This window comes from Taeniopygia guttata, chromosome 23 (genome assembly GCF_048771995.1).
Source record: "Taeniopygia guttata chromosome 23, bTaeGut7.mat, whole genome shotgun sequence".
Lineage (NCBI taxonomy): Eukaryota > Metazoa > Chordata > Aves > Passeriformes > Estrildidae > Taeniopygia > Taeniopygia guttata.
This window is the reverse complement of record NC_133048.1, coordinates 1,303,328-1,330,099: the sequence shown is the minus strand read 5'-3', so window position 1 is coordinate 1,330,099 and position 26,772 is coordinate 1,303,328. Positions and strand designations below refer to the sequence as shown.

At 43.9% G+C, this 26,772-nt stretch overlaps 1 protein-coding gene across 1 annotated transcript; it reads left to right on the top strand.

Moving 5' to 3' along the window:
• Positions 1 to 758: 758 nt before the first annotated feature.
• AGO3 (argonaute RISC catalytic component 3) lies at positions 759 to 25,503 on the top strand. The gene is made up of 19 exons (XM_030290493.4): positions 759 to 899; positions 6,991 to 7,162; positions 8,219 to 8,339; positions 8,873 to 9,081; positions 10,281 to 10,417; positions 12,520 to 12,654; positions 14,802 to 14,889; positions 15,020 to 15,167; positions 15,456 to 15,575; positions 16,042 to 16,164; positions 16,340 to 16,473; positions 16,898 to 17,082; positions 17,371 to 17,530; positions 18,174 to 18,264; positions 19,538 to 19,732; positions 20,170 to 20,304; positions 20,859 to 20,960; positions 22,022 to 22,221; positions 23,825 to 25,503. Exons 1-19 carry the CDS (start codon positions 881 to 883, stop codon positions 23,931 to 23,933), a joined length of 2,583 nt encoding a protein of 860 aa, XP_030146353.1. The 5' UTR covers positions 759 to 880; the 3' UTR covers positions 23,934 to 25,503.
• The last annotated feature ends 1,269 nt before the right edge of the window (positions 25,504 to 26,772 follow it).

Below are 26,772 nucleotides of genomic sequence, written 5' to 3'. Positions count from 1 at the left end.
AGCCCAATGCGTGGCCCTGCACAGACGCCCCAACAATCCCACTGGGAGCGTTGTCCAAACGTTCCGGGAGCTCTGGCCGGGTCGGGACCGTGCCCATGCCCTGGGGAGCCTGGGCAGTGCCCGGCCACCCTCTGGGAACACCGGGCCGCCCCCGGGGCTTCTCCTGGCGGCGTTAGTGAGGGCTAAGAAGACATCAGCCGAGTTCCGTGCCGACCGGGCTGGAAGCCGGCGCACATGGCAGCTGCTGCGGCGGGGAGCGAACGCGTTGTACGGAAACACCACCGCACCGCGGGGCCGGGAATAGCCCCGGTGCTTCGCTTCACTCCCGACGGGCTGCTGAGCTTCCGCGGTGCCGGTGTCCCATCCCCGCCATTCCCGCTCCGGGGCAGCCGCCGGTGCCTGCGGGGCTCCCCCAGCCCCGCCATTCCCGCTGGGGGGCAGCCGCCGGCTCTCCCCGCGCTGTCCCATCCCTGAGGGCCCCTCCGGTTCCCGCCGCCGTTCCCGCCTCTCCCTGCCCCCATCCGCCGCCGTTGCCGCGGTAACCGCTCCGGCTCGCGCCCCGCCCGCTTCCGGCGCCGCTTCCCGTTCCCCCGGAAAGGACGGGGCGCGCGCGGGGCCCGGGGGCGCGCGGGCGGGATTTCCGGCGTGCGGGGCGCGCGCGCGGCGGGGCGGGAGCGGCCGCGCGAACCGGGGCTGCGGGGCGGCCACGCCACTTCCGCCTCCGCCGCCGCGTGAGGGGCCGCGACCGCCGGGAGCGGCTCCGGGAGCGGCTCCGGGAGCGGCGCCGGGAATTCCGGGAGCGGCCCAGCCGGGAACCGCCGCCCAGCGCAGCCCCGCGCCGGCCGCCGCAGCCCCGAGCGGCTGCGCCCCAGCTCCATGAATGGAAATCGGCAGCGCAGGTGAGCGCGGGCCCGCCGGGGCCTGGCGGGATCCGGGAACGGGCGCCCCGCGCCATCCCCCCCCCCCAGGTCCTGGTGGCCGGCCCGGTGCCGCGGGGCAGCGGCCGGGCTGAGCCCATCCCCGGGGGGATCGGGCGGGAGTAGCCGAGCCCCCCGGGCAGGGCCCCGGTACCGGGCAGAGCCGGGGCCGAGCCTCTCCGCGCCGGAGGTGGAGGAGGAATGGTCGGTATTTCATAAGCGGTGTGCCCGGCTTGCGTAACCCGCGCCTGCCGGTGCCCGGGGGACGGACCCGCAGAGCCCGGCGGGACCGGGCAGCGCTCCCTCGAGCAGCTCCTGCCGGGCTCAGCGGGCTGTTTGGCCCCTGTGTGTCAGCAGGCTGAGTTTTGGGGCCAATTCCTGTGCCTTTGGGTGTGCTGCTTCACAGTAATCATTCCGAGGTGGTTTTTGCCCGGAGAAGCTGTGGTTGCCCCATCCCTGGACGCTGTTCAAGGCCAGGTTGGATGGAGCTGCAGCAACCTGGGCTACTGGAAGGTGTCCCTGCCCATGGAATGGGATGGGCTTTAAGGTATTTTCCAACCTGAATCGTTCTGTGATTCTATGAAAATCTTCACATTTTGGCTGTTTGATCCTTCTGTCGTGAAAGCACGTGCTCGATATTTATCAACTTTGTGGTTTAAATGGATTTTGATGGTTGGAGGAAATACGATTCAGTTTTTCAAGATAACTTATTCCAGATTTGGCTGAACAGTGGAGGAGGGTTCAGGGTTGGGCAGTGTTTAATCAGCAGTTCCCTGGCTGTACCTCGATGGCAGAGAGAATGTCCAAAGCCACCTGGAGTTACATGTCTCTCACTTGAATAGGTACCACAGGTGATGAAAATACTAGACTGAGACTGAAAGTGTCAACACAACACGTGCCTTCCCATCTCCATATGGAGATCCTTTTCTAACATACTTGGAGGTTTAAGAACAATGATGGATTTGGCTGGAAGAACTCCCTACCTCAGCTGTTGCCTGGCTTGAGGTTGTGATGGGTGGAGAATATTTAAAGGTGCAGGATTTTAACAATCTGGTGGAGTTCATATGATGCTCTCTTACATGGTGTTAAATAAGCTCTGATTATAAGCTGGTGCAATTGTAGTTGTCTCCTGACAAACAGATTTGCAAGAGGAACCTGTAAACGGTTTATTTTTCCTTCGGAGTGGATTTACCTGTTGGGTTGTGGTGAAGCCAAACTGTGGAACAGCAATGAAATGTTTGGTGGGGAAAGTGAAGTGAAGGAAAAGTTGCTCTCGGCACATTGTACTTCCACCAGGAGAACGTTCAGTAAAATTCCAAAAGGCAGGGAGGTTCAACCAGCAGAGGATGTTCCATGGTGTAACCAAGTTGTGTCAGTGCCATTGCCTTCATTTCCATGTCCTACATTGTTCTTGCAAAGCTCACAGATTTTTGTGCTAACAGTGTTAACTTGTGTTGGCTTGGGTTTTTTAAATTTCAGTCTTTAATAAGGCACTGCAGGCATCCTTAATGTTCTGTTTATTTTCCATACAAACTTTGGGCAGAGAAAATCCTAAGTGGCTTTTCTCTCTCTGATTCAGAGTAGTGATTTGGGAGGCCCATTAAAAGTCCCGTTTTTGTGGGTGTGGTACAGTCGGGAAGGGGGTGATTCATAGTTGCCTTCAGAAGTTATTCTACTGTGAGATACAGTGGCAGATTTCCTCTGGAGTTGCTGTGGAAGTTGTTTGACTCACAGTATGAACCTTACAGATTGTTTCATCCTCGGAGCTTTGCTTCCTCAGGGGCGAAGGTGTCGAAGAGTATTTCTTGAGCTAATTTTTACCTTCCTGACTTTGGTCTGTGAAAATACCTTCCAGGGAAAACTCTTGCAGGGTTTGTGTGGGCTGGCACACAAAATTCTCTTCTCCCAGAGCAATTGGATATTAACTTCACTATGTGCACATAAGCTGCATTTTTGGGCTTAAAGCTTTTTGTATTTAGATTTTTTTTTAATGGTTTAGAAGCATTGATTGTCTTTTAAATTCTCCCAAAACACTCCAGTGCATTTTCTCTAAGTCCATTAGGGCAGAATGAGTTACCACACCAGTATTTGCTTGTACAGTTGGCAGTCACTGAGCACAGCATCAAAATGTTGGCTTTTGATGAGTTTGAACATGACTTAGTATCCGAAACCTTGAAAGAAACCAAACTCTAAATTGCAAGGAGGAATGTTTAGAAAACATGGATTCCATTACTCATAAATAATGTAATGCCACCCAGCAAGGCCGAGTGGCAGAAATGAGGCAATTCATGATTTCTGGCAGACGGAGCTTGATCATTGAAACCGACGTTTGAATCAAATCTTCTCTATGTATTTTTTTTAAATCCAGAATTAGGTTATATTTTGCTAGTGATAAGATTTTCTTAGTGCTCCACAGGCTGGGCCTCTGAGTAGAGGCCAGGGGCCCTGTAAAAGGGAGTATTTTATTTTTCCCCCCTTTGTGGAGAGCTCTCTCCAGTGCAGCTCCAGCCTGAGGCTGGGATCGGTTCCACAAATCTGCCTCGTGTTCCTGAGCCAGAGTAAGTTGTATTTACCTGCTCAGGCTTTGATGATGTGTTTTGGGCTGTTCCAGCACCCATCCAGTTGGATTTAGAACTGTTGTATAAACAAAATTAAGTTATCTCTTTTATTGGAGTGTGGCTTTATAATTCTGAAGCCATGGTGGGAAAGAGGATAATTTTTTTCTGGAAGCTTGGTGGGGATGGCCCTTTCTGTAAGGAAATCTGCATTTCCTATTAGCATCCTGCTGGAGATCAGGGTTTTTCTTCATTCTGTAAAAACGTTGCGTGTGCCAGAAGCTGCAGCTTTTTGTACAATGGTGTCTTGGAAGCATTTGCAGGTTTCTGAGCTCCTGCTCCTTGTGTTCAGGCTTTATTCTGACAGGGCTTCTCTGGTTGCTAGGTAGGTGCAGCCGGGGTTTGGATGCAGGCCAGACTTGTCCATGTGCTGGCTGGGCTGCCGAGGAATCGCCGTCCCTTTTGGCTGTGTTTAAGCTTGATTGGAACATCGATACTTCCATGGAAGAAAAGATTCTCAGTCCCAGCTCGTTGGAACCGTTAGAGGGACTTCCACAGTGCAGCTGGGGGAGCTTTAAGATCCCTTCCAAGTCCAACGATTCCATGATCTTGAGACATGTTCTCTTGCTGCACAAAAGCCTTCCAAGAATCTGTCTTGAGACATCAGTTTTTGTTCCTGTTTGCGTGTTCATTGTTTTCTGTTATAAATCAGTTGAGTTTTGGTGCTGGGGACTTTACTGGGCTGGTTTTATGAATTGAGCTCTGCTCCAGCACATTGAACAGACTTGGTTTAGGGGGTTTTACTTGGATTTTTAAGAACATCCAAGGCATATATCTGAATGGAGCCTACAAGAAAGATGGAGAGGGACTATTTACAAGGCCTTCAGTGACAGGGGGATGGTTTGCCATTGCCAGAGGGCAGGTTTAGATGGGATATTGAGAAAAAATTCTTCCCTGTGAGGGTGGAGGGCCCCTGGCACAGGTTGCCCAGAGAAGCTGTGGCTGCCCCGTGGCTGCCCCATCCCTGGAAGTGCCCAAGGCCAGGTTGGATGGGGCTTGGAGCAACCTGGGGTAGTGGAAGATGTCCCTGCTGTGGCAGGGTGGGAATGAGGTGATCTTTAAGGTGCCTTCCAACCCAAACCATTCTGTGATTCTATTGCACATACGTACCTGGTGCTGTAACGGCAGAGTATTGGTTTCTTTAACACCAAGAAGTTTCTCCTCTCAAATTTGTGGGCAGCTGAGCAGCGCAGAACTCTCTGGAAGCACTGAGGAGCTGCTCCGTTCTCTGTTGAGGAGAGCTCACAGTGCTGCTGCTTTCAGAAAGGTTTTTGAGCCTTGACCCACTTTGTTTTTGCAATGGTTAAAGGACTTGAAGCAAAGGATCTGCCACTCAGGCATCCTGTGCTCTGTAGAATAATAGTACTTTGAATATTTTTGGTCTGTGTGTTTATTTTCATGGGTTTGACACAGGACTTAGGCATGAGGTTGAGTGAGTCACGGATAAATCGGTGGTAGAGCCATCCCCAGAGCATCGCTGGTTATTTGTGTTTTATTGGGGTTTGAGTCACAGCTTTGAGGCCACTGACAAGATTTTCACAACAGAATCTGGCAAGTCAGTGTCTCTTCAAAGCAGGGTCTTCTGAGGGGGTACTCCTGTATTTGGGTACTACTGGCATACTCATGTTTTTAAGTTCATTTGTCCAAGCGAGCATATGATGCACACAATAATAGCAAAATCGTTGAATTTTTAAAAAATAACACCTGAACAGTGTGTAGACCTGCACTTCTTATTCATTTATTGGTCACTTAACTCCTGTTTGCCAAAATCTGGGTTCTAACTTCTTCCATGGTGAGTGGGACACGCAAGGCTGACCAGATTAAAATAACCTTTTTAATCTTTATTTCAGTGGTTTTGTTTGTCTTTCCTATAGATAGGAACTAAATATAAACTGTGGTGTGTATGTCTTCAGAATATTAAAACAAACTGTTGACTTGTTTATGCCACTCAAATGTTTAGTAGTAAGTTTTTTGCTTATGCTTATATTCTGCAAATATAGCTGGAGTAAATTTTAGGGCTGCTTTTACTCACGTGAGAGTATTAAAATGAAGGAAAAGTTGAAGAGAGCAGATGCTTGGAACAAGTTTTGCATAAGCAGAGTCTGTGAGCAGATTTTAAATGATGCTTCTTGCTTTCTGTTTTGTTTTATCTTGTGGCTTCAAGCCAGGCCCACTCAGAATTTTTCAGTAGTTTTCTGGGTAGAGCCAGACAAATGTTACAGAAGAACTTGGCTTTGATGTTCACCTGTTCTCAGGACGTGATTTCCTGCACGATAATACAGGGTTTTTTACAGAAATTATGGAGATTAATCAAAAGGCAAATAAAAAACATTTTTCCCAGCACTTGACATTTTAACTCTGCTATGAAAATGAGTGGGCTGGAATCGCTGCCTGCGTCACCGAGTAGGAGGAGAGGGGAGAACTTTGCACTACCTCGCTCAAATGCCATGAAAATCAGGACATTTGTACCACAAGTAACTTCTTAAAACTCAGGCAACCAAGCATTTTGGGTTTGTTGTTGTTTATTGACTGGAAAGAGGTGCTTTTAAGTGGAAATACCAGTAGAAATTCTGGGAAATGGACTTTGTTTACTACCGTGTTTGGTTTGTAAGGCATGAGTAACGCAAATCTTGAGTGGAGGGTTCTCACCTAAATGATGCAAAGCAAATGAAATAGATGAGAATGGAGCAAATCTGGGCAGGTATTTTAGTTACTTTTCAAAATACCCATCTCAGTGCAGATTTGGATGTTTCTCTGAGCAGTTCTGGATATTCTTCTCCAGCTTACAAGTAATCAAGGGTTTTACGATCCTGTCTTAATCTGAGTCTTTACTCTTCTGGCAAATTGGCTTTATGGGGGCAGTTAGATGGGAGGTAATGGTCTTATTCTTCATCCATTTTCAGCCAGCAAAGTTCAAGAATAATCTGTCTTCCCAGACTAAGCTGATATTGGCACTGAAATGAAGAGTTTATCTCAAATCCTGTGCATCGGTCCAAAGCTATTCTGTATTTTTGTACTCAGCAGCCACTTGGTTATTACCAGAGTGTTCAGAAAGAACTTGTAAAACTTTCTGCATTATTTTTGGAGTGGTTTTTGTTTAAAGATTTGTTTTGTTTTGTTTTGGGTTTTTTTGTGGGGTTTTTTGGGGATTTTTTTTGTTGTTTTTTTGGGGTTTTTTTTGTAGTTGGTTTTTTTTTTAGGAAGTCTCCTAAACAAAACCTCTGATTTTATTCATGCTGATTGCTGAAGCTCATGAGTAATAGAACAGTCTAGATGTAGGTGGAGGATTAAGGATTAATAATGGACAAGCATTTGTTTGGAATTTCATAGGCAGCATGCTGTTGGAGATGGCTGATTTTCTTTCCTGGGCTCTGGTGCCCACCTGGTTGTCCTGGGAGTTGGTTGAGGGGATTGTGTGTTGTGCTTTCCTCCTAACCTGTGGGATTTTTGCTTTGCAGGACCCGTGGGGGCACAGCCCCTGCTCATGGTGCCCAGACGTCCCGGCTATGGCACCATGGGCAAGCCCATTAAACTGCTGGCCAACTGCTTCCAAGTTGAAATCCCAAAGATTGATGTCTACCTCTATGAGGTGGATATCAAACCAGATAAGTGTCCTCGGAGGGTGAACAGGTGAGACGAGTCATTTGTCTTGTAAATTATACCAGTGGGAATGTTGAGTAACATCAGGAGCTGTGAAAGGGAATCTTTCTTTCCTTTTCCCCACGTCCCAGCTGGGAGGTGAAAGTCCTGCTGCTCATTCAGCTTGAAGAGGAAGTCAATATTTATCATCTTCCTGAAGTACTTTGGGTTAATATAGCCTGGCCAGCACATGGTGCCTGGAAGCTGCTGCTGTGCAGGAAGGCTGGTTTGCACCTGCTGCAATGGAAGTGTTTCCATTCTGTGCCACTGAAACACTGAAACCTCCCAAAGAATTCAGATCCCAAAGGCCTCTTACAGTTGGAGGTGTTCCAAAAGTCTACTGTGTTACAAAAGTTTTATCTACTACTCACATCAAGAAGCATTTTTGTATAAGCTGAAAATTTCATCATGGTTTTTCAAGTGTAATTTGAGTGCTTCTGTGAGGTTAATATTTATTGCCATCAATTTATAATAAAGCAAGGGAGGCAAATCTATAATTGTGTGCAAATTGGATTAGGCTTTTACGTGATTTTGTAAAAACTCAGGTTATTAAGGACTTAAAGCCAAGCTTTTCTTATTAGAGCATCTCATGTTTATAACCAGTGTAGGCAGAATTCAAAACTCTCATCAAGAAGCAGATAAACATTGCTGCAGACAGTACAATGAACTGGCAGAGCTTCCAGATGGGGGTTTGTGCTGTTTTTTTCACAATACCACTTTATGGGGTTTTTTTTCAAGGTAACACTGTCCTTGTTTTTTGTCATAAAGATGACACAAAGGCCGTGGTCATTTCTGGGAGTTTCTGAAATTATTTCAGTACCGATATTTTCCAGTATCTGAGCTTTTGTGTTGATTCTCATTTTATTCTGTAGTGTTTATTTATTTAGTTAAAGTATGTGAAGCACCTTTTGGAATGGCAGTGGGTGTTTATAATTCACTCAAGTATTGTTTATTGCAACTACTTCAGCAAAACACCTGGGACTGGGAGCCAGCTCAGGTCTGATCCTTCTTCAGAAACATCTTCAATGTAAATATCCCCTTTTCCAGGGACGTGGTGGACTCTATGGTGCAGCATTTTAAAGTGACAATATTTGGGGACCGTAGACCAGTTTATGATGGGAAAAGAAGCCTCTATACAGCCAATCCACTTCCTGTGGCCACTACTGGGGTAAGATAACTGGGAAGATGTTACATTGGTAGCAGCTTCATAGGAAAGGAAAAAACCCAATTTTAAATATTGTTGATTTCAGAAAAGCTGGAAGTATCTTACAGTATCTGTACTGAAACTGAGTGTATTTCCTGCAAATTCCAGTGTGTGTAAATGTTCATGAAGTAGTTGCATTCAGAACTTCCTGTATAATTTAGTAGCTGCTTTCTACAGCAAAATCTATTACAACATTTCATTTTACAGACTGTAACACGTGATCTTGTGATGAGTTGAGAAAACAAGCCAGAGTTTTTCTAGAATGTATTGCTTTATGATTTGAAATGACAAAAAGTTGTTCTATCCTCTTCCGCTTGGTCAGGGCCCAGTTCTCTTCGCTTTGTGCATTTGATAATTTACTTTCATCAGATGTGCTGTGACTTCAATATCTGAATTTTTGAGTCTTTGGCCTAATTATGGGAAGGAGTGGAATCTCAAGGCTACCAGACTCCAGATTAAAAAGCTGCTTTTTATTTCTTTCTTTCTCTCCTGCCCAGGTGGATTTGGATGTGACACTACCCGGAGAAGGTGGAAAAGATCGTCCCTTCAAAGTGTCAATAAAGTTTGTTTCTCGGGTGAGCTGGCACTTGCTGCATGAAGTTTTGACAGGAAGAACCTTGCCTGAGCCTCTGGAACTAGACAAACCTATCAGCACTAACCCTGTTCATGCTGTCGATGTGGTGCTACGACACCTCCCCTCCATGAAGTAGGTTCACTGTCTTCCTGCAGTCTGTCTTTACCTGAAGTATCCCCACTGGGAGACCTTCATCCCCATTTCTTCACAGGTGAAAAGAGAAACTGTTCATTTCCCCTCTGCAGCACAGCTGGTGAGCTAAACAGGGAGCTTACAGTCAGTCCTGTACAAGTGTTTCTGTAGGCAGAGCAGGTGATGTGTGTGTTGGAAAAGATCAAGAAACATCAGGCATTTATAACAGGCCTTCATAGAAATGCTGAGAGGTTCCGGTGGGCTTGTGCACTGCTGTCCTGGTTCTGCTCAGCTTGAGCCAAGTGATGGCAGTGCCTGTGAAAAGCACAAGTCTCTTTAATCCATTTATACACTGTCACCAGTGCATGCTTCTCGTGTCTGAAATACATGGCTGGGACCAGGTACCTGTCCTAACAAAGTCTCATATTTGTTATTTTATCTCAGAGACCTGAAATTTAGAGAAGGCTAATTTTGCTTGATTTGGTCAATGAAAGTTACTTTTGAAGTTTGTTGGCTTTAGGCAGCACAATGACTTTGCTCTGAGCAGATTTCTGATAGGTTTCACTGGTAGCTCTAATAGGTTTCATTGTGTGTAGCTGACTCCTAAAACAAGTGCCCCTCTGGTTTTGTGGAATCCAGTGTTCCTCAGCTTCCCAGATCTGAAGGTGTTAGCCTCTGTACTAATGCCTGTGCACTACAAAACAGGAGGTGTGGAAGCTCAGGAGCAGCTGCTTTCTACCTGTGAGAGAACCGTCATTTAATCTAGCTCTTTGTTTCCTCCATAGTTTTTGCTTCTCTCAATGTATCTTGTATTCAAAAATTCCCTATGAATTAGGAAAAATGATATCTAAGGGTCAGGCCAGTATAGACAAGGGTGTTGTACAGAATCTGCTGTGGTGGAGACCCCACTTTCTTGAAACAGAAAATCAGGAAGGGTAAGTTAACTTAGCTCTTGATTTGTTGTAAAAACTGAAAGTGGTTTGTGCATTGCTAAGAATAGTAAAGGTTTTTGTCTAAATTTAAAAGCACTGCAATAGGAACAGAAGCATTCAGGATATTTTGTTTATACTTGCTTCTTGGCACAGATTGCTGGTGCATAAAATGCCAAAAAATAATAATACTGCGTGTTACAATCTTTGTTACATGAATTTTATGTTTGGAAAGCAAGAACATAAATGTGTGGCCACCTGTTTCACCAGGTACACCCCTGTGGGCCGCTCCTTCTTCTCAGCTCCAGAAGGCTATGACCACCCCCTGGGAGGGGGCAGGGAGGTCTGGTTTGGGTTCCATCAGTCTGTCCGACCTGCCATGTGGAAAATGATGCTCAACATTGATGGTAAGTGGAAACTCAGGGCTGAGATTCAGACCAGACATGTATGGCAAAGGCTACCTAAAAATTCTTAGTCTGTTTTCCTTGCATTTGTCATGATGTCAATGTTTGAGCAGAAATTTAGCTGCCATATAAAAACCAGTATCCCTACATAAGAAGGAATTGCACAGGGCTTGTTTTCCTGTTCAGTTTCAATATTGGTGCATCCCCAGTGACAGAGGCAGCTTGCACTGTGTCTCTGTGCAGCTGTCCACAGTGAGTGGTGCTCAGTACTTCCAAGAAAACTCTGTGAAACATACCCCAAACACTTCTCTGAATAGGGCTGATTGGGCTAGGCTTTCTTATGCAAAAGCATAAGCTCTGCAGCTCTGTATTGAGTCCCAGATGAATAGATCTGAGATCAACCAGTGCCTGTGTCAGACTCCCTCGTCCTGTGAGCACTCAACTCTATTTAGTTGTTAAACCCTCATTGAAAAGTGGCTGTGGTGAAAGTGCAGGTGCTGCCTGAGGATTTCTCTGATTTGCATTCAGTTCTCACTGTCTTTGAAATCTTTGAAATGCTTTATAAGCCCAAGGTAAATTGTCTTGCTCTACATTGAGCACTCCAAGTCAGGTTGTGCTTGGAGCATAATAAAATATTGCAGATGTTGAGCTGTCTTGCTGAAAATTTGCAAGTCCATGTGTTCTGGTTTACATAAATTGTGGGTGATTCTCATGTGACTGAAGTCACACAGTTTGTTCTTGTAAAATTGCCTTTCTAACAGCAGCTGTGGTTTAAAAAAATGAAGGTAAAAATCTCAATCTGTCCCAAAAAGAACCAGTGCTGATATCTATATGCAAGGTACTGAAAGAATTGCAGTTTAGGTAGAAGAGGATGAATTTACACCAATTGATGATGTACTGTGCTGTTAACTTTGTGAGGCAAGTTTTTCTAACCAGCATTAGCAAGAGTAGTACTAGTAACTCTTGGGTAGAAGTTTTTCAGTCCTTTCTGTGAATGAGAAATTTTAAGCCCTCTGTAAGTAAGTGGTGATTCACAGAGCTGTTCTGTTTCCTGATTTGAGGCTGTGAAATTGTCTTCAAATCCCATCATTGGAGGTTTTTCAGTTGTTTAGTTGGATGGAGTTCTCCATGAAAGTGTTGCTGTGGGAGACAACCCACACACTGTCAGGGTGGGAAGAGTGAGGATTTGGGGTCACTCAGGAATCTGGAGCAGTCTCAGGAATCCGGAGGTGTTGGTTGATGCCTCATGTGAGGTTGGTAGGCTGCTCAAGTGACACATGTCTGAAGAATGTTGGGTTGTATGAGCACAGATGTGTGGCAGGTTTGGTACATGAGATCTGAAAAACTGATAAATGCTTGTTGAGTATGTATTTTCTGTTGTTGACATTTAAAGTTTTAAATGTGTGGAACAGTTTGTGTCTAAGCTGTGTCTAGTCCCACCTCGCCTTTCCTGCCAAAGGTGTTGTTTCAGTTGCTTATAACTTTGTCAAGAAGATAATTTATGATCTTCTTGCATGGAATAAGTCAGCTGTCCTGCTTAAAACCAGTATATTGTCCCTTAAAGTGATTGTGTCATTAGCATGTGGAGAGGGTAAGAGTCTTGAGTAGACCAAGGGTTGTACTCCCCCTACACCAACACAATTTGTGCATAGTCAAAATAGTGCTCATGTCTACACCAGATATTGTTTCAGTAATTGAGCAGATTGTATAATTTACAAAAATACATTGTATGTTGAATTATGTTAGCTTTTAATATTCAAAAGTCTGTGGTAGAGAGGTATTAATCCTGTCTATGCAGCTTCATACAGAGGTGAAAGAGAATGTCTCTCTGGGATGTTGCAGCTTTCTAGAAATAAATATTCTCTGGGGGAAAAACCCTTTCAAACCCCTGAAATTCCAGGTATTAGCAGGATGACTGTACTGGAGACAGATGTGTCACTGTAGAGTTTCTGCTGGCTTTTTGATATTTTACTCTTTCGGAACTCAGTGTTTTGTTTCTAAATGTGTGTGAGGTTTACATGGAATTCTAAGAAATACTGATGTATGAACTGCTTCACGATACCTTGACTGGGGTTTTTTTACACTTAATATTTTGCTCTTTGTAGTTTCTGCCACTGCCTTCTACAAAGCACAACCCGTAATTCAGTTCATGTGTGAAGTCCTTGACATTCATAATATTGATGAACAACCAAGACCTCTGACTGATTCTCATCGGGTAAAATTCACCAAAGAGATAAAGGGTGAGTAGAAATGGGTTGATTTTGTCCCAGGTAACCCAGTAAAGTTAATTCTAAGGCAATTGTTTTAACTGGAAGCCTGGTTAACATGGATCAGAAGGATCTGGAACTGCCAAGAGAACTGTAGTATCCGTGTGTGTAGCTCTAATCCGGAGAGAAACAATGGAGCTCTGCAGAAATGGGAGCTGAAAAACATTCCCAGTGGTTTAGAGGGAAAGAGGGATCACGTTCATTGCCTGGGCAGAGGTAAGTGGCTGGTGCCAACCTCTCCTAACCCAAGGTCCCGGAGGCCACCTGGCACTGTGTGTGGGCTCCTGTTGTTTCAGTGCTGTGGCAAAGTGAGCATTGATTTCAAGGTTAACATTGATTCTTTAACAGAGTGTTGTTATAGTGAATTCTAATAAGTGATTGCCTTGTGGAAAAATAAGTACCACTTGCAGCTGAAGGCCAAATTCCATTCCAAAGGAATTGCATAAGCTGCTGGTTTGAGTGGTTTCACTCCATATATGCTACTTGGGTTTGAATTTTCCCATATCCTTCATTCCAGTGTAATTTGCAGAGAGAAAAGCCTTGGAGGAGTTCAGCTCTTAAACACTTGATGCAAGATTAGACTCTGCTGAAATACTGGGCAGCTAAAAAAGTAAATTTGTAGTCATAAAGGGGTGTGCTCACAAAAACTTCATGACTGAAAAAAACACAGGATTTTTTACTAGTCCTTACATGCTTCCTTTTACATCTGCCTGTCTGTCTTCATTCTGTAGGGCAGGTAACTGGAGGTTGAGAAACTGCCTCTGCTTGATCTCAGGTGTCTCAGAGGCTCTGTTACCATAGTCAGTAAATATTGAAAGTTATCCCTTTGCTCTCAGACTCGTCTTTGCTGCTGTAGGGTCTAAGAGCTCCAGCCAGGACATGACCACGTAGAACAAAACAAGCCCTGCATTAGAGCTGGCTGTGTGTGAGCAGCACTGGGGGAGGGCACTGCCTTGGTAGTGTCACAGCAGAGTAATGACAGAGCAGGGAATGGGTTCCAGACATCTCTGTGTTCATCAGCCCTTGTCTGTGGTCACAGTGCCCCATGGTTTCTTTGCTCTATTTTCTCTTAATGCCGTGTCAGGGCAGCAGTGGTTTATTTTTACTGTGCCATCCTCTGAGTAATACTGATGTTCTGGATGCAATTAGTGTTGTCAGGGAGCAAGGAGGTACAGTCAGTGCTTCTTTGTGATGTGTGTGTCCCCAGTAAACTAAACACAGTCTGATGTCTGGTACCTGGGGACCTGATCTTGGGTGGTGTTCAGTCAGTGGTCCACAATCCACATGAACCTCAACAGGATGAGCCATCCAATGCTCTCTCAAAGGCCTTTAGTACTAAACTTCATTAGTATTAGACTTTACTACTGGATTTGAATCCTTTGAATACCCAGGTTATTTTTTTTTAGCTGCTTTATGTCCTGTGGAGCTGGGGAAGGACAGCAGCGTGTGGATGCTGTGCAGCCCTCCTGTGCTAAGCTCAGTGCTCCCAGCAGATGTTGAGGCTGCTCTGTGTGAACAGCACAGTGTGTGCACAGTCACAGCAACAGCCCCCAGAGCCTCCTGGAGCTGCCACTGTCATGATTATTGTGGGCAGAGATAAGTCTGGAGAGGCTCTGGTGTGTAGGCTGGGTGCTTTGAGACAAGATTCTCAAAATGCAAAATTAAATTTGGTCAGTGAAATTAAAGAAAAAATAAAATTACAGGATGAATGTGGACACAAAGATGGGGGGAAGATGATAAAGTACAAACCTGGTTTTGTGCTTTTAATTTCAATTACATTGGAACTGATAGTTTGGAGAGATGTACAAGATTGAGAATGTGAACACGAGGGTATGGTGAAAACTGCTGCCCGAGTTCAGCCAGTTCTTTTGAAATTAAATTCAGAAGACATTGAACATTAAATATTTTACATCATGATTTATTTGTGAGGATAATAATAACGATTAGCCAAAACTCAAATTATAATGAAAGTATAAATGTTTGGTGAATAACATACTAATTTCTTTGTGCTATTTGACGCTGACCCCAAAGCTGTTAAGTTCTATCATTTGAAATCTTGTGTCTCCTGTGTACATGCTTGTGTAGTCATGGCATCTGTTCCTTTTTATGCTTTTCTGCAGGTCTAAAGGTAGAAGTGACTCACTGTGGGACAATGAGAAGGAAGTACCGTGTCTGTAACGTAACGAGACGGCCTGCAAGTCATCAAACGTAAGGGGCTTTTTATCAGAGCATGAAATGTGTGATAGTTTCACACTGAGTAACAGGACCTGATATTTCATTAATTTTTGGATGATGTTATTTGACAAATAATATTTTACTAAAATGTCTGTCTTTTCAGCTTTCCTTTACAGCTAGAAAATGGCCAGACTGTGGAGAGGACAGTAGCACAGTATTTCAGAGAGAAATACAACCTCCAGCTGAAATACCCTCACCTTCCTTGTCTGCAAGTGGGACAGGAACAAAAACACACCTACCTGCCTTTAGAAGTAAGAGCCTTGCTCTGATAGATCAGCTGGGTTTGGCGAAACATTAAGAATCTATGCTTTTTGGAATACAAGTGTGTTTACAGGTTTACATGTTCATCACTCTTTAATTTCTCTAAATACTCTCAACATCCTACAGTGCTTTGAAGTGTAGAAATACAAGAAAGAGCAGGCAGTTGTTCAAACATGTTGGAGTTGTGATTTATAGTGGCAGCATAGTGTCGTGTGTGTATAGCATGGTGTGATCTGAGTGCTCATGATGTGAATTAATGCTTCTGATTTCCCCTGCAGGTGTGTAACATCGTGGCTGGCCAGAGGTGCATCAAGAAGCTGACAGACAATCAGACATCGACCATGATAAAAGCTACAGCCAGGTCTGCTCCAGACAGGCAGGAGGAGATCAGCAGATTGGTGAGTGCCCCAATCCCAGCTCCATGGGACACTGGGCTGGATTACATCCATGCCAAACTTCTAGTCTTTTCATTCCTCCTTATCCTTTACCTTAACAGATTTTAACTACTTTTTTAATATAATTTATTTTAAATGGCCTGCAATGATAACATGAGTCCATAGTACAGGCTTTGCATTATTATCTCTGCACTTAATTTACTGTGAGGAAATGCTCGGAAAATGCTTTTGAATCCACAAACTGAAAATGAGCACTTGAGTAATGAAGGGAACAGAAATCATCTCATCCATTAGATCTCATGATAGTAATTGTTTTCATTGGGGATGGGTTGATAGCGTTGAGCAGTCAAGTCTGAGTCTTTTTCAATGAAATTATTGTAAGAATACTCCTGCAACCTTCCTGTTAGCCTATGTTCTGTTGTATGGATTGTAGTCAGATACTTCTGTAACATGGAAAAATCTCTCCTAGGTGAGAAGTGCAAATTATGATGCAGATCCATTTGTCCAAGAGTTCCAGTTCAAAGTGCGGGATGAGATGGCCCATGTGACAGGACGTGTGCTCCCAGCCCCGATGCTGCAGTACGGAGGACGGGTGAGGCTTTGGCTTGTCCTCTGGTTTCCATTTTAAGGAGTGATTTCCTGTGCACCTTGACTCTACAGGGATCAGACTTTGAATAACAAACTCTTCTTTGTCATCCTGAAACTGCAAATAGCACCGGTTGCTTCTTTTTTAGTCACTTGAGTGTCTGTTGCTTTTGTTTCCCCAGAATCGAACCGTGGCAACACCAAGCCACGGAGTGTGGGACATGAGAGGGAAACAGTTCCACACTGGGGTGGAGATCAAGATGTGGGCCATAGCTTGCTTTGCAACACAGAGACAGTGCAGAGAAGAAATTCTGAAGTAAGGCATGTTGTGGTTCAGGCTTTGGACTGTTCTCTTAATACTTAAATATAGGATTACAATGAGCATTTTACCTGGGTTTAATGTGAGATGTTAGGATGAGAATCCAGGCTGGTTTTCTTCCATGCTGGAAACTACAATCAAAACACTGTACTGGGTACACTGTGGGTGTTTGTCTGGTGACATCACTGTATATAGTCCCTTCTGACATCTTGAACAAAGTACTGAAGGTGTCTAGACTATTTTTTAGCCCATTCTGGCCTGTGGTGTTTCACAGCTGTACAGCCTTCACATAACAAACAGTTTTTAAATACTTCTTTAAAAGCTATTTGGAATCATCCTCCTTTGACAGTTCTGTCCCTTTGTGCTTTGGTTATTGTGTACTCTTGCCACTGCAAAAATGCAAAAATCTCCTCATCTGCAGGGGTTTCACAGACCAGCTGCGCAAGATCTCCAAGGACGCCGGCATGCCGATCCAGGGCCAGCCCTGCTTCTGCAAGTACGCCCAGGGTGCAGACAGCGTGGAGCCCATGTTCCGACACCTCAAGAACACCTATTCAGGGCTCCAGCTCATCATTGTCATCCTGCCAGGGAAGACGCCTGTGTATGGTAAGGGCACACCTCTCTGTCTTTACCTGTTCAGTCAGGTATCACTTGGAGAAATCTGCTGCCCAGAATATGTTAAAAATTACTCAGAACCATCCTTTAGGTATTAGACACCAGTGTTTTGTGTCTGAGATATCTGTTCCAAGATAAATTGGAAGCAGGTCTGAGTATGCAGATAAGTTAGAAGTTACTGCACAGTGTGTACACTGGAATTATTGTGACCTATCTAAGATCGAAATGCAGCAATAACCTCAAATGGACTCAGGTTGTCTCCTTGTATTTTCTTCCCAGCGGAGGTGAAGCGTGTGGGAGATACACTGTTGGGAATGGCCACACAGTGTGTTCAGGTCAAGAACGTCATTAAAACATCTCCACAGACCCTCTCAAATCTGTGCCTGAAGATTAATGTTAAGCTAGGAGGAATCAACAACATCCTTGTACCTCATCAACGGTAAGACTCTGGAGACTGCGTTGGGTTTTCTTTTAACAGATGTGGTTACGTTTGTTACTTAGCACCCAAAATTTAAATGTGGCAAGTTTTAAATTAAAATAGTCTTCTGATAATAGTATGTGGTATTTCAAGTAGAATTAAATTCCTTCCAGCACAGTCTTAGAATGGTGGCTGGCCTGTGTGTTAGGTCTTCAGCCAAGGTTCTTGTCAAATGTTTGATCAGTATCAAAGTTGAAATGAGGAACAGTTGTGTGAGGAAAAATATTTTAAAGGCAGTACAAGACCATCCTGCTGCTGAAGTCCTGGAGAACAGTATAATGTGCATTCTGGTGCTGTAACTCAGTGGTGCTCAGGGGACCCCCAGGCCCACATGGGGCCTCTGAAGCCCCCAGCTGTGCCCTGCTGGAGCCCCGGGGCTGCTCCCCACCAGAATCACGCCCCAGTTCTGGCAGTGTCTTTGCAGTGTGTTTTGGGCTCTGCTGTGGAGGGTTCCAAGTTCACCTCTTGTGCACAAAGATCCCATTGTTGAGCCTTGGCCCGGGTACCTGATAAGGCTGAGACAGAAACAACCCCCACGGTGAGCAATGACCTTGTGGCAGCTCTTCAGCTACGAGTGTGACTTAGCACTTTTTTCTTTTTGAAGACCTTCTGTGTTCCAGCAGCCAGTGATCTTTTTGGGAGCTGATGTCACTCACCCTCCAGCTGGAGATGGAAAGAAGCCTTCCATTGCTGCTGTAAGTTTTATTAAATTTACATGGTGTTTTTTCATCGTGGGTAAATGTTAGAATAGTAAGTGCAACTCATTAGACTACATCTGTATTAAATATCTTTCAGGGCTTATGCCAGTTCTTTGTACACGTTCCCAATGATATTAAAAATCATGTATTTAAAAGAAAAAAAACTTCAGTTTTTTTATAAGCCTTATACTTCAGAGTAGTTCCTTAGCGCTTTAATTTTGAAATCAAGGTAAAATGGCATTGTTAAATAATATATTTCTGCAGAAATAGTCTCAAGGAAATAACACAGCTTGGTAACATTAGCTGTGCGACTAAATCACACAGGACACCATTTTATTCATGGTGGAAAAAACCCATTCTTTATTCACATAACCCCTTTTTATACGGTTTTACAGACCTCATGTGTGACTCCAATTGGTTAGTGATTTTCTTGCCAATTACTTTATTGGTTAGTAACAAGTTTTTACCCTGTATTCATTGGTCATTCAAACTCTCCTGTGTACCTGCAGAGAAAGTTCTTTGTGAGAGTGAGTGTTCATTTCTCTATTCTCTATCTAACAGTGTAAAAACAGTTTATACAGGTGCTAGTTGTGTTTTACCCAGGAATAGATTGTTATGTTAGCAAACTGCTCAGACCAGGATTGCTTTCACATGGGAACCTGCAAAATGCCAGCTTGACTTAGAAGAAATGACAAGCCAGCCAGAGCAGGCCTGATTTTATGAGGCATTACTTTATGATTTTTCTACCTTACTGCAACAGTTAGCTAGTAACATTTTTTTGTTTTCTAAAGGAGAAAAGTGTCATTAAAGACCTGGTTTAGCAGAAATGTTTTTGATATTTCTTACCTTTTGTGTTGGTACAGTCCAGGAACTCAAGGTGGTGATTGAAGGCTTAGTCAGACCTCTCCTATTTCGTCCCCTTTTTATTTTAGTTGTCATTGATTGAAGTTATGGCAACTGCATCTGTGTTTAAAGTAACTAAGGGAAGCTGAGGTTTTTCTCAGTGTAAAAGGTGAGAAAACTTCACAGAAAAATATCTGGATTATAAAAATATGCCTTAGTGAGAAGCCAAATTCTGTAGGTGCATTTCAGGATGCTTGGGGACAGAGGGTGTGAAACCCCTAGCAAGTACAAGTTCCTGTTGAAAGTGTTACTTTGGTGGTTGTGTAGCACAAACTTCTTGTACTTGCCGCTCTTGGCTTTTTTTTTTTTTTAATTGTTTTGGCATAGATTAGAGCTTGAAGCCTCCCCTGCTGCACTCTCCCCACAGGTTGTAGGCAGCATGGATGCTCATCCCAGCCGGTACTGTGCCACGGTGAGGGTCCAGCGGCCCCGGCAGGAGATCATCCAGGACCTGGCCTCCATGGTCAGGGAGCTGCTCATCCAGTTCTACAAATCAACACGGTTCAAGCCCACCAGGATCATCTTCTACAGGGACGGGGTCTCTGAGGGACAGTTCCGACAGGTTGGTTCAGTTGTGGGTTTCTTGAAAGATTCTCTTACACCGTAGTAGCTACAGGTCTTGTTTTGTACTGTTTGAGTTGCTTACATTTACACAAAATAATTAAGGAGAGAATTTCTTCATCTTGTTGGGTAAGAAGAGCTGCAGCTGTTTTCCTGTCTGGGAAGGAGAAGTCTTCAAATTTGGGAAATCGTATCTCTCTAAGTACTTTCTGAGATTACCAGATGTGTGCCAAAGTTGTACCTGTGGCAAGCACATTTCTCTCCCTCTCAGGATTTTTCATAGAGGTGCACAGAGAGAAATGAAAGAGAAAACAATTTCTATTTCTGCTCCTTGTTTTTCCTATGTGGAACGTGTTTGGAAAATTGTTTACCTGGAGTGAGTGCTTAATTGGATTCTGGTGAAGGAAAACCTAAACTCCTCTGTTCTTGTGCTTGTAGGTTTTGTATTATGAGCTGCTGGCCATTAGAGAAGCTTGCATCAGTTTGGAAAAGGATTACCAGCCTGGAATAACCTACATTGTGGTGCAGAAGCGACATCATACACGGCTGTTCTGTGCTGACAGAACAGAAAGGGTAATCACTGCCCTCTGAGGAGCCTTTTGGGAAAGCTTCATGAGGAGCTCTTAGGCTGCTGGAGAAAATATTTGGATCGGCTTCTGTCCATCTAGTTGAATGTGCATGCAGGGAAGTGTTGATTTGATAAAATGGGGCCCCAAATTGAAAAATCATGGACCTTAAGTCTGTTGAAAACCCCCACAACATCACATTGGGGCTAAAATCCGTGTGACTACTCAGGACCAATCTCCAGCAGTAATAGAAGGAAGTACAAAATGGTGGAACCTTTTTCCTGAGTTAGTCAATCCAAACTGAAGCTGAAAATTCTAAATACAAATGTCTGCAGCTTCTCAGTCTGAGCTGGAAAGTTCTGATGTGCTGGAGGTGCAGTGTTGTGTAAGGTGCTGGAGAGCCATCCAGTGTCCTTGTCAAACCTCCAAGGCCGATGTAGTGGCACATTCCAAACAGTTCTGTGGCACTTGATGTGCCAGTGGTGAATAGAAACTTGTATTTTTCATTACAGTTGAGCTGTATAAACAGCTGAGGCCGCACTTACCAAACCTCTTCTCTAGGTTGGACGAAGTGGCAATATTCCAGCTGGGACAACTGTAGATACAGACATTACACACCCCTACGAGTTTGATTTTTACCTCTGTAGCCATGCTGGAATACAGGTATGGTTGCTTTGTGTAAATAAATGTGAATTTAGAACAAATTGTTTTTCTTCTTTTTCTGACACCTACTTACAAACAGCTACTTAGCAGGGAAATGTTCTTTTATCTTGGTTTTGTCTGAGATAAAACATTATGGTGAGACTTGGAGGATGATTTGCTTAATAAGTGGTCTCTGCTGCACATTTAGATTTGCACTGATGATAAGTGGTGCTTTTTAAAGTTTGTTTTTAAGAGGTTGCTTTATTTTGTGACATTAGTATTTCTGAAAAAATATTTCAACTTGTATCATGCTATTGCTTAAAATGTAAAAAAAAAAAAATTACTCTTTAAATTTTTATCATGTGAGTCTGACCACATTGCCATCAGTTTTGTTTAGGTTGGCTGGGCATGGGTTCTTTTCCAGTTTTGAATCATTCCAGTGGTTTTCTTTGTCAACCTTTACACTGTGTCTGAGCAAGCTGCTTTCTGGCCCTGTGGAAAAAGATTGGTATCAAAGTTGAGGTAGAAATGCTGGGTGTAGTTGCAGCTCATTGTGTTTAATATAGCAAGGCATAAAGAACCTCAACTAAATTGATACTCCAGATATATTTGTTTTAAAAGGAGAGACTTGTAGCTTGGCTAAAGCACAACTATTTAACCAATTCAGGTGCACTGTAAGATTTAACTTAAATTTCTAGTGCTCATACTTGCAGTTAGGGTACGTAGGAACTGGAAGGATTTAAAAGCACTGGGTGTTTCTCTGGGATGTTTAGTGAGAAACAGTTTAATTGAAGGTAGGCAAAAGGAGCGGTAATTGTGGTTTAGTCATGTTGGGAGCAGATGTTGATCACTGAGGGTTATGTAGAAGGGGTTTTACGCCAGCAAGAACATTTAGAGCAATATAATCATGTATATCTTAGACTTATTCATCTTTAAATACATTTAGGCCTGACATAAAACTGAATGCATTCGGCTGCTGTTACGTAGGCGTTCACATTAGATAGCGTGGCTCTTTCTGAACATCAAAACCTGACTTGTTAATGGAAACCCAGACAAGTGACCCTTCATCCCCATCTCTGCAGGGAACCAGCCGTCCCTCCCACTACCACGTCCTGTGGGATGACAACTGCTTCACAGCAGACGAGCTGCAGCTGCTGACGTACCAGCTGTGCCACACGTACGTGCGCTGCACCCGCTCCGTCTCCATCCCCGCGCCCGCCTACTACGCTCACCTGGTGGCATTCAGAGCACGCTACCACCTCGTGGACAAGGAACACGACAGGTACGTCACAGGCTGTGCTCAGGTGTGGCAATCCAGGGCATCCCTCTGGCTGCCCTGGCAGGTCTGGGACCCTGGTAGAGGGTCAAAAACCCCCCTGTACAGAGCCCTAAGAGACACCGTCTCTGATCTCTGTCCATGGAAAAGCGTTTTCAATCTTACAGGATGAATTACCAGCTCTGAGTGTTTGATATAAGTAATAATTAGTGTGACACAGGTGCAAAAGTAGAATTTTTGGATTCTAGATAAGGGGTTCAAAGGGACAAGATGGAGGAAATTGGGTGTGTCTTGTCCTTTTTCTCCTTCTTCATGCCCTCCATGTTTCACTGCAGTGTTGGCATTTTTCTGTTGGTTCAGGCTGGGGACACACTGTTCAACGTAGGTGACAGATATTGGCACGTTATTGTAAATCCAGCACAGGTAGTTTGTGGTATTTAATGTTTGTACCATCCCACTGAGGGCAGAGCCCCACACGCTGCCCTGCAGGACAGAGCTGCGGCAGGGCAGCAGAACATGTTAGAGATAAACAGAATAAACAACCTTGAAACAGCACAGACCAATTATGGCTTCTGCTTTGGCAGCGGGGCTGACAGACAGACTTTCTACAATCTTGGGATCATTTAAATGCCACAGATTCCATCACTCAGGGTTTAGTCCCCACTGCTCTCATCTGCTGTCAGGTCTAAAGCCACCTGACTGCGGGGGATTCCTGCTGGTCTTGCACTTAGTTTTTGTTGCCTCTAGGACTGATGTTAAGATCATCACTCTGGCAGCTGCTGCCCTACATCAGACCAGAGTGGGTTGGTAGATTCTACTGAAAAACACTCAGATTAAAATAATTCAGTTACTGAAGTATTTTGTTATGACTTTGACGTGGTCTGAGGTAATCAAGCCACCGATTTAAATTTTTTGCTTTTGGATCAGAGTAGTCATGAATGAACTGAATGTTTAGTGCTTCCACTTATCTAATCTGTACATCAGAAATATTTTATAACCTTCAAGCCATCAATGTATTTACAAAAGGCTTATTTTTAGATGAGCAAGCTGAGCAGCCATGGTGAAGAGATTTGTCAAAAGCCTCAAGGTTGCTGGGTGAATACGAGAATTGATATTTCTCAGTATCCAGTTCTGTCACTGATGCTGTGTTTGGGAAGGGTCTGGAGACTTAGTCCTGTGGGGGTGCTGAGCATGGAGAAAAGTGGGACCTTCTCAGTCTCTACAACTCCCTGACAGGAGGGTCCAACCAGGGCTGGTTTGGCTTCCAGGGAGCAAGGGACAAGTCAAGGGGAAACAGCCTCATGCTGTGCTAGTGGAGGGTCAGGTTGGATGTCAGGGGAATTCTCCATGGAAAGGGTGGTCAAGCATTGGAAGGGGCTGCCCGGGGTGGTGGTGGTGGAGTCCCCATCCTTGCAGGTGCTCAAGAACAACTGAACATGGCACTCAGTGCTCTGGGCTGGGTGATGAGGTTGGGATCGATCACAGGTTGGACTCGACCTTAGAGGTCATTTCCAACCTTAGTGATTCTGTCAAAGAGATGCGAAAGCAGCTTTTTGATCCAAATTAATACAATTTACAGCCCTGCCTGTCTCTCCCTCGTTCCCTGCAGTGCTGAAGGGAGCCACGTGTCAGGACAGAGCAACGGGCGAGACCCGCAGGCCCTGGCGAAGGCTGTACAGATTCACCAAGACACCTTACGCACGATGTACTTCGCTTAAGTCAATGACCCGGGAGACACTCACCGAGAGGAGAACTGAGAACTTAAGCCACATACAATGTATGTTTCCAGGGGGTTGGTTTAGGGGCTGTGCCTCCCATCGTGCTGGAGCTGACGCTGAGCAGGGGCGAGAGGCTCACCCTTAAATTGACACGAGGAAGATTGTTTACTTCATCCAGGAACACAGCACTATTATGCAATATGAAACCAGCCAACTGCTTTTTTGGGGCGGGCTCCTGTGGGAAGCACCGCCATCATTTTTTTTTAATTATTATTTCTCGTAGTTTAACCCTCTTCTGCCTTTACCTCAAGTTGCTCGGCAGCACAACTATTGTTGCAAAAAAAAAAAAAAAAAGATAGTAATAATAAACTAAAATTTATTGTGTAATTTAAAACAAAAAACAAACCACCTTTTAGAAACAATCACAGTGATTGTTTGGAGAAGGGAAGTGTGCAAAAAAGAAAATAAGTTTTTAACCCCTGTGCATTGAGGAATCTTTCTCTCAGTATTGCCATCGAATGTGAACATATCCAAGTGAATTGGAATGTACAGCACTAGCTAGGTAACAGTGAGGGGGGGAAGATGTTTTGCACACTAATCCAATGATTTGAACCTAATTTAGCCAACGGCTGCCTTTGTGTCTTTTCTCACAGCTTTGGAGTTCTCAGCTCCAAGAGTTCCCTTTCAAAAGCAATCCAAGAAGCTCGTGGTTCATATGCAGGCAGTAGTGACCCAACTCTTCTTGCTCCCTTGGGGAATTTACTAAAGCTGCTGTTTTACCTAGTCCAAAAGTTTCAATTTTTCCTATCTGGCAAGTCAAATCTGTTGAAGCTTCACGTGAGATCTGATGTCCTGGGTTTTCTGGGATGACATACAGTAACCACCAGAACTGAAACTTTAGAGCTAAGGTCTTTTTGGAAAAAAAAGAAACCTGCTACTTTACTTGCTGCCTCTCACACCTTAATGTGATTCATATGTATGTGTGTTTGAAGTTTAGCTTCCTTTTGTTTCTTTTATATTTATTAGAGTAATAATAATGCTTTAATTTAATTATTACAGAACATATGGTCAACATCAACTTTTATTTTTTAGAAATGTAATCATGTTTATTTTTAAAAAAAGAAACTGACAACTTGTTTTGCTATCTTTTAGTGCAATAAGCATTCTAAAGAAAAACTGTGTCCATTGAGCTGTACTGAAGCAGTGTCTGTACCACGGACCGTGGGAGAATGGACACCTCCAGGATTTTAAAAGGACAAAGTAAAAGCCTTAATTTTGAAAGGAAAGTTTTATAGTCAGAAGGAATCTTGAATTTTCCTTTTTTAAATCAAAAAAAAAATACAAAAAATGCTTCTAGACTTCTGCAAGCTTTACTTGTCGCTGCAGTCTTTTGATTTAACAAAGGAATTGGCCTTATTTTTGGCTTTGAAATGTGGAGCATATTTGAATTAAATGGAAAGGGTTTTGTATTAAGATCTCAGTTTTTACATGCTTAGTTAAACCTATTTGACATCAGTAAAATGTCTGGAATTAATAAAAGTTTTTAGGCTTTTTTCCTCTTTGATAGTGACTTTCCTTTTAAAATTAAGTTATTGGTAACTTCATTTCACTTTGCAAATAAAGAGGGCTGGGATAGTTCTAACATGTTAAATCACCAAAATGTGAAACAAACCAATGGGACTCTTTCATTCCACTTTAAAACCAATGTTTAAGATGTCAGAGCATTTATTCAACGAGGGGACTGGGGAGTTTTGCACTTTGTAAACTCGTGAACTGCATTTTTGACTGTTTTTATTTGCACTGGTTCATAGTATATTTACTGCAGCTGTTTGTATGGGCATTGCTGTGATCCCAGCCCTCCTGACCTCCACCTGCTCTCACATGAAAACCTGGTTGGTCTAAGTAGCTTCTCTCCTCGTTCTCACCAAATCTGCTGTTTGCCAATATACTGTATTTTGAGCCTAAAATCTGAGCCCATTTTGCTTCACCAGGCATGACCCCCCTTTTTTTCTGCCAGAAAAACCAAGTACTGTATTTTGTGCGTTTGTATATTGTATGGAAATGTCCGTAGTGCTGTTCACAACACTGTCTGCAAGAGCTTTACTAACAGCTGGTGTAGATACCTATTTTAACTCTCAAAAGCAAGGAAAATAATATAAAAGACTAACTTGGCAAAGCTAAAATTGCACTGGAAACAGTGCTGGGGGTGGGCATGGCTGAGGGTGGCTGGGGGGCTCAGCAGGATTGGGGACCCCGGAGCCAGGAGGTCCCAGCTTGGAGTGCCCTGTCCCTGTGGGTGCCTTTGGGCACACCTGGTGCAGGGAGGGAGGTGTGACAGAGACCTTTGAGCAAGGTGGTTTCTCAGCGAGTCTCTCAGATGTTTTTCCCAGTCTGTGACCTGACACTTTTCTCCTAAAGCTCTCTCAGTAGCAATGCTGTTTGTAAAAGGTTCAGCTTAAGCTTTATACAGAAATTTCTTTTGAAACTGAGAACTTTTTTTTTTTTTTTAACTATTTTACAAAGAGCTCTTGTGGACTTCTGGCATTTAGCTGAAAATTCCTTTTTATAAAGCCTTCTAGCTCTCCTTTCAAAGCTGCTTCTCACCCTGCCCACGCTTGGTGACTCGGATTTGAGAAGCTTTTTTGCTCACTACTTTCACCAAAAACTAAAGAAACTTCATTGGCAAAGTGACTTCAGTTGTCAAGGTAACATTGTACCTGGTTTTCATGTGAAGAGTATTTGGAAGTTTTAATCTCTCTTCTCGGTTTTGCAAATATCTACGTCAAGTGCCGATACTTCTTTGTATTACGATATCAAGTTACTGACGTTGTGAGGGCCA

What these genes read in the sequence shown, in the direction of transcription:
- AGO3 (XM_030290493.4), top strand. An exon ending in TTCCTGTGGCCACTACTGGG is followed by an intron (nt 8,340 to 8,872) that starts GTAAGATAACTG and finishes TCTCCTGCCCAG; the next exon opens with GTGGATTTGGATGTGACACT. An exon ending in ACACCTACCTGCCTTTAGAA is followed by an intron (nt 15,168 to 15,455) that starts GTAAGAGCCTTG and finishes TTTCCCCTGCAG; the next exon opens with GTGTGTAACATCGTGGCTGG.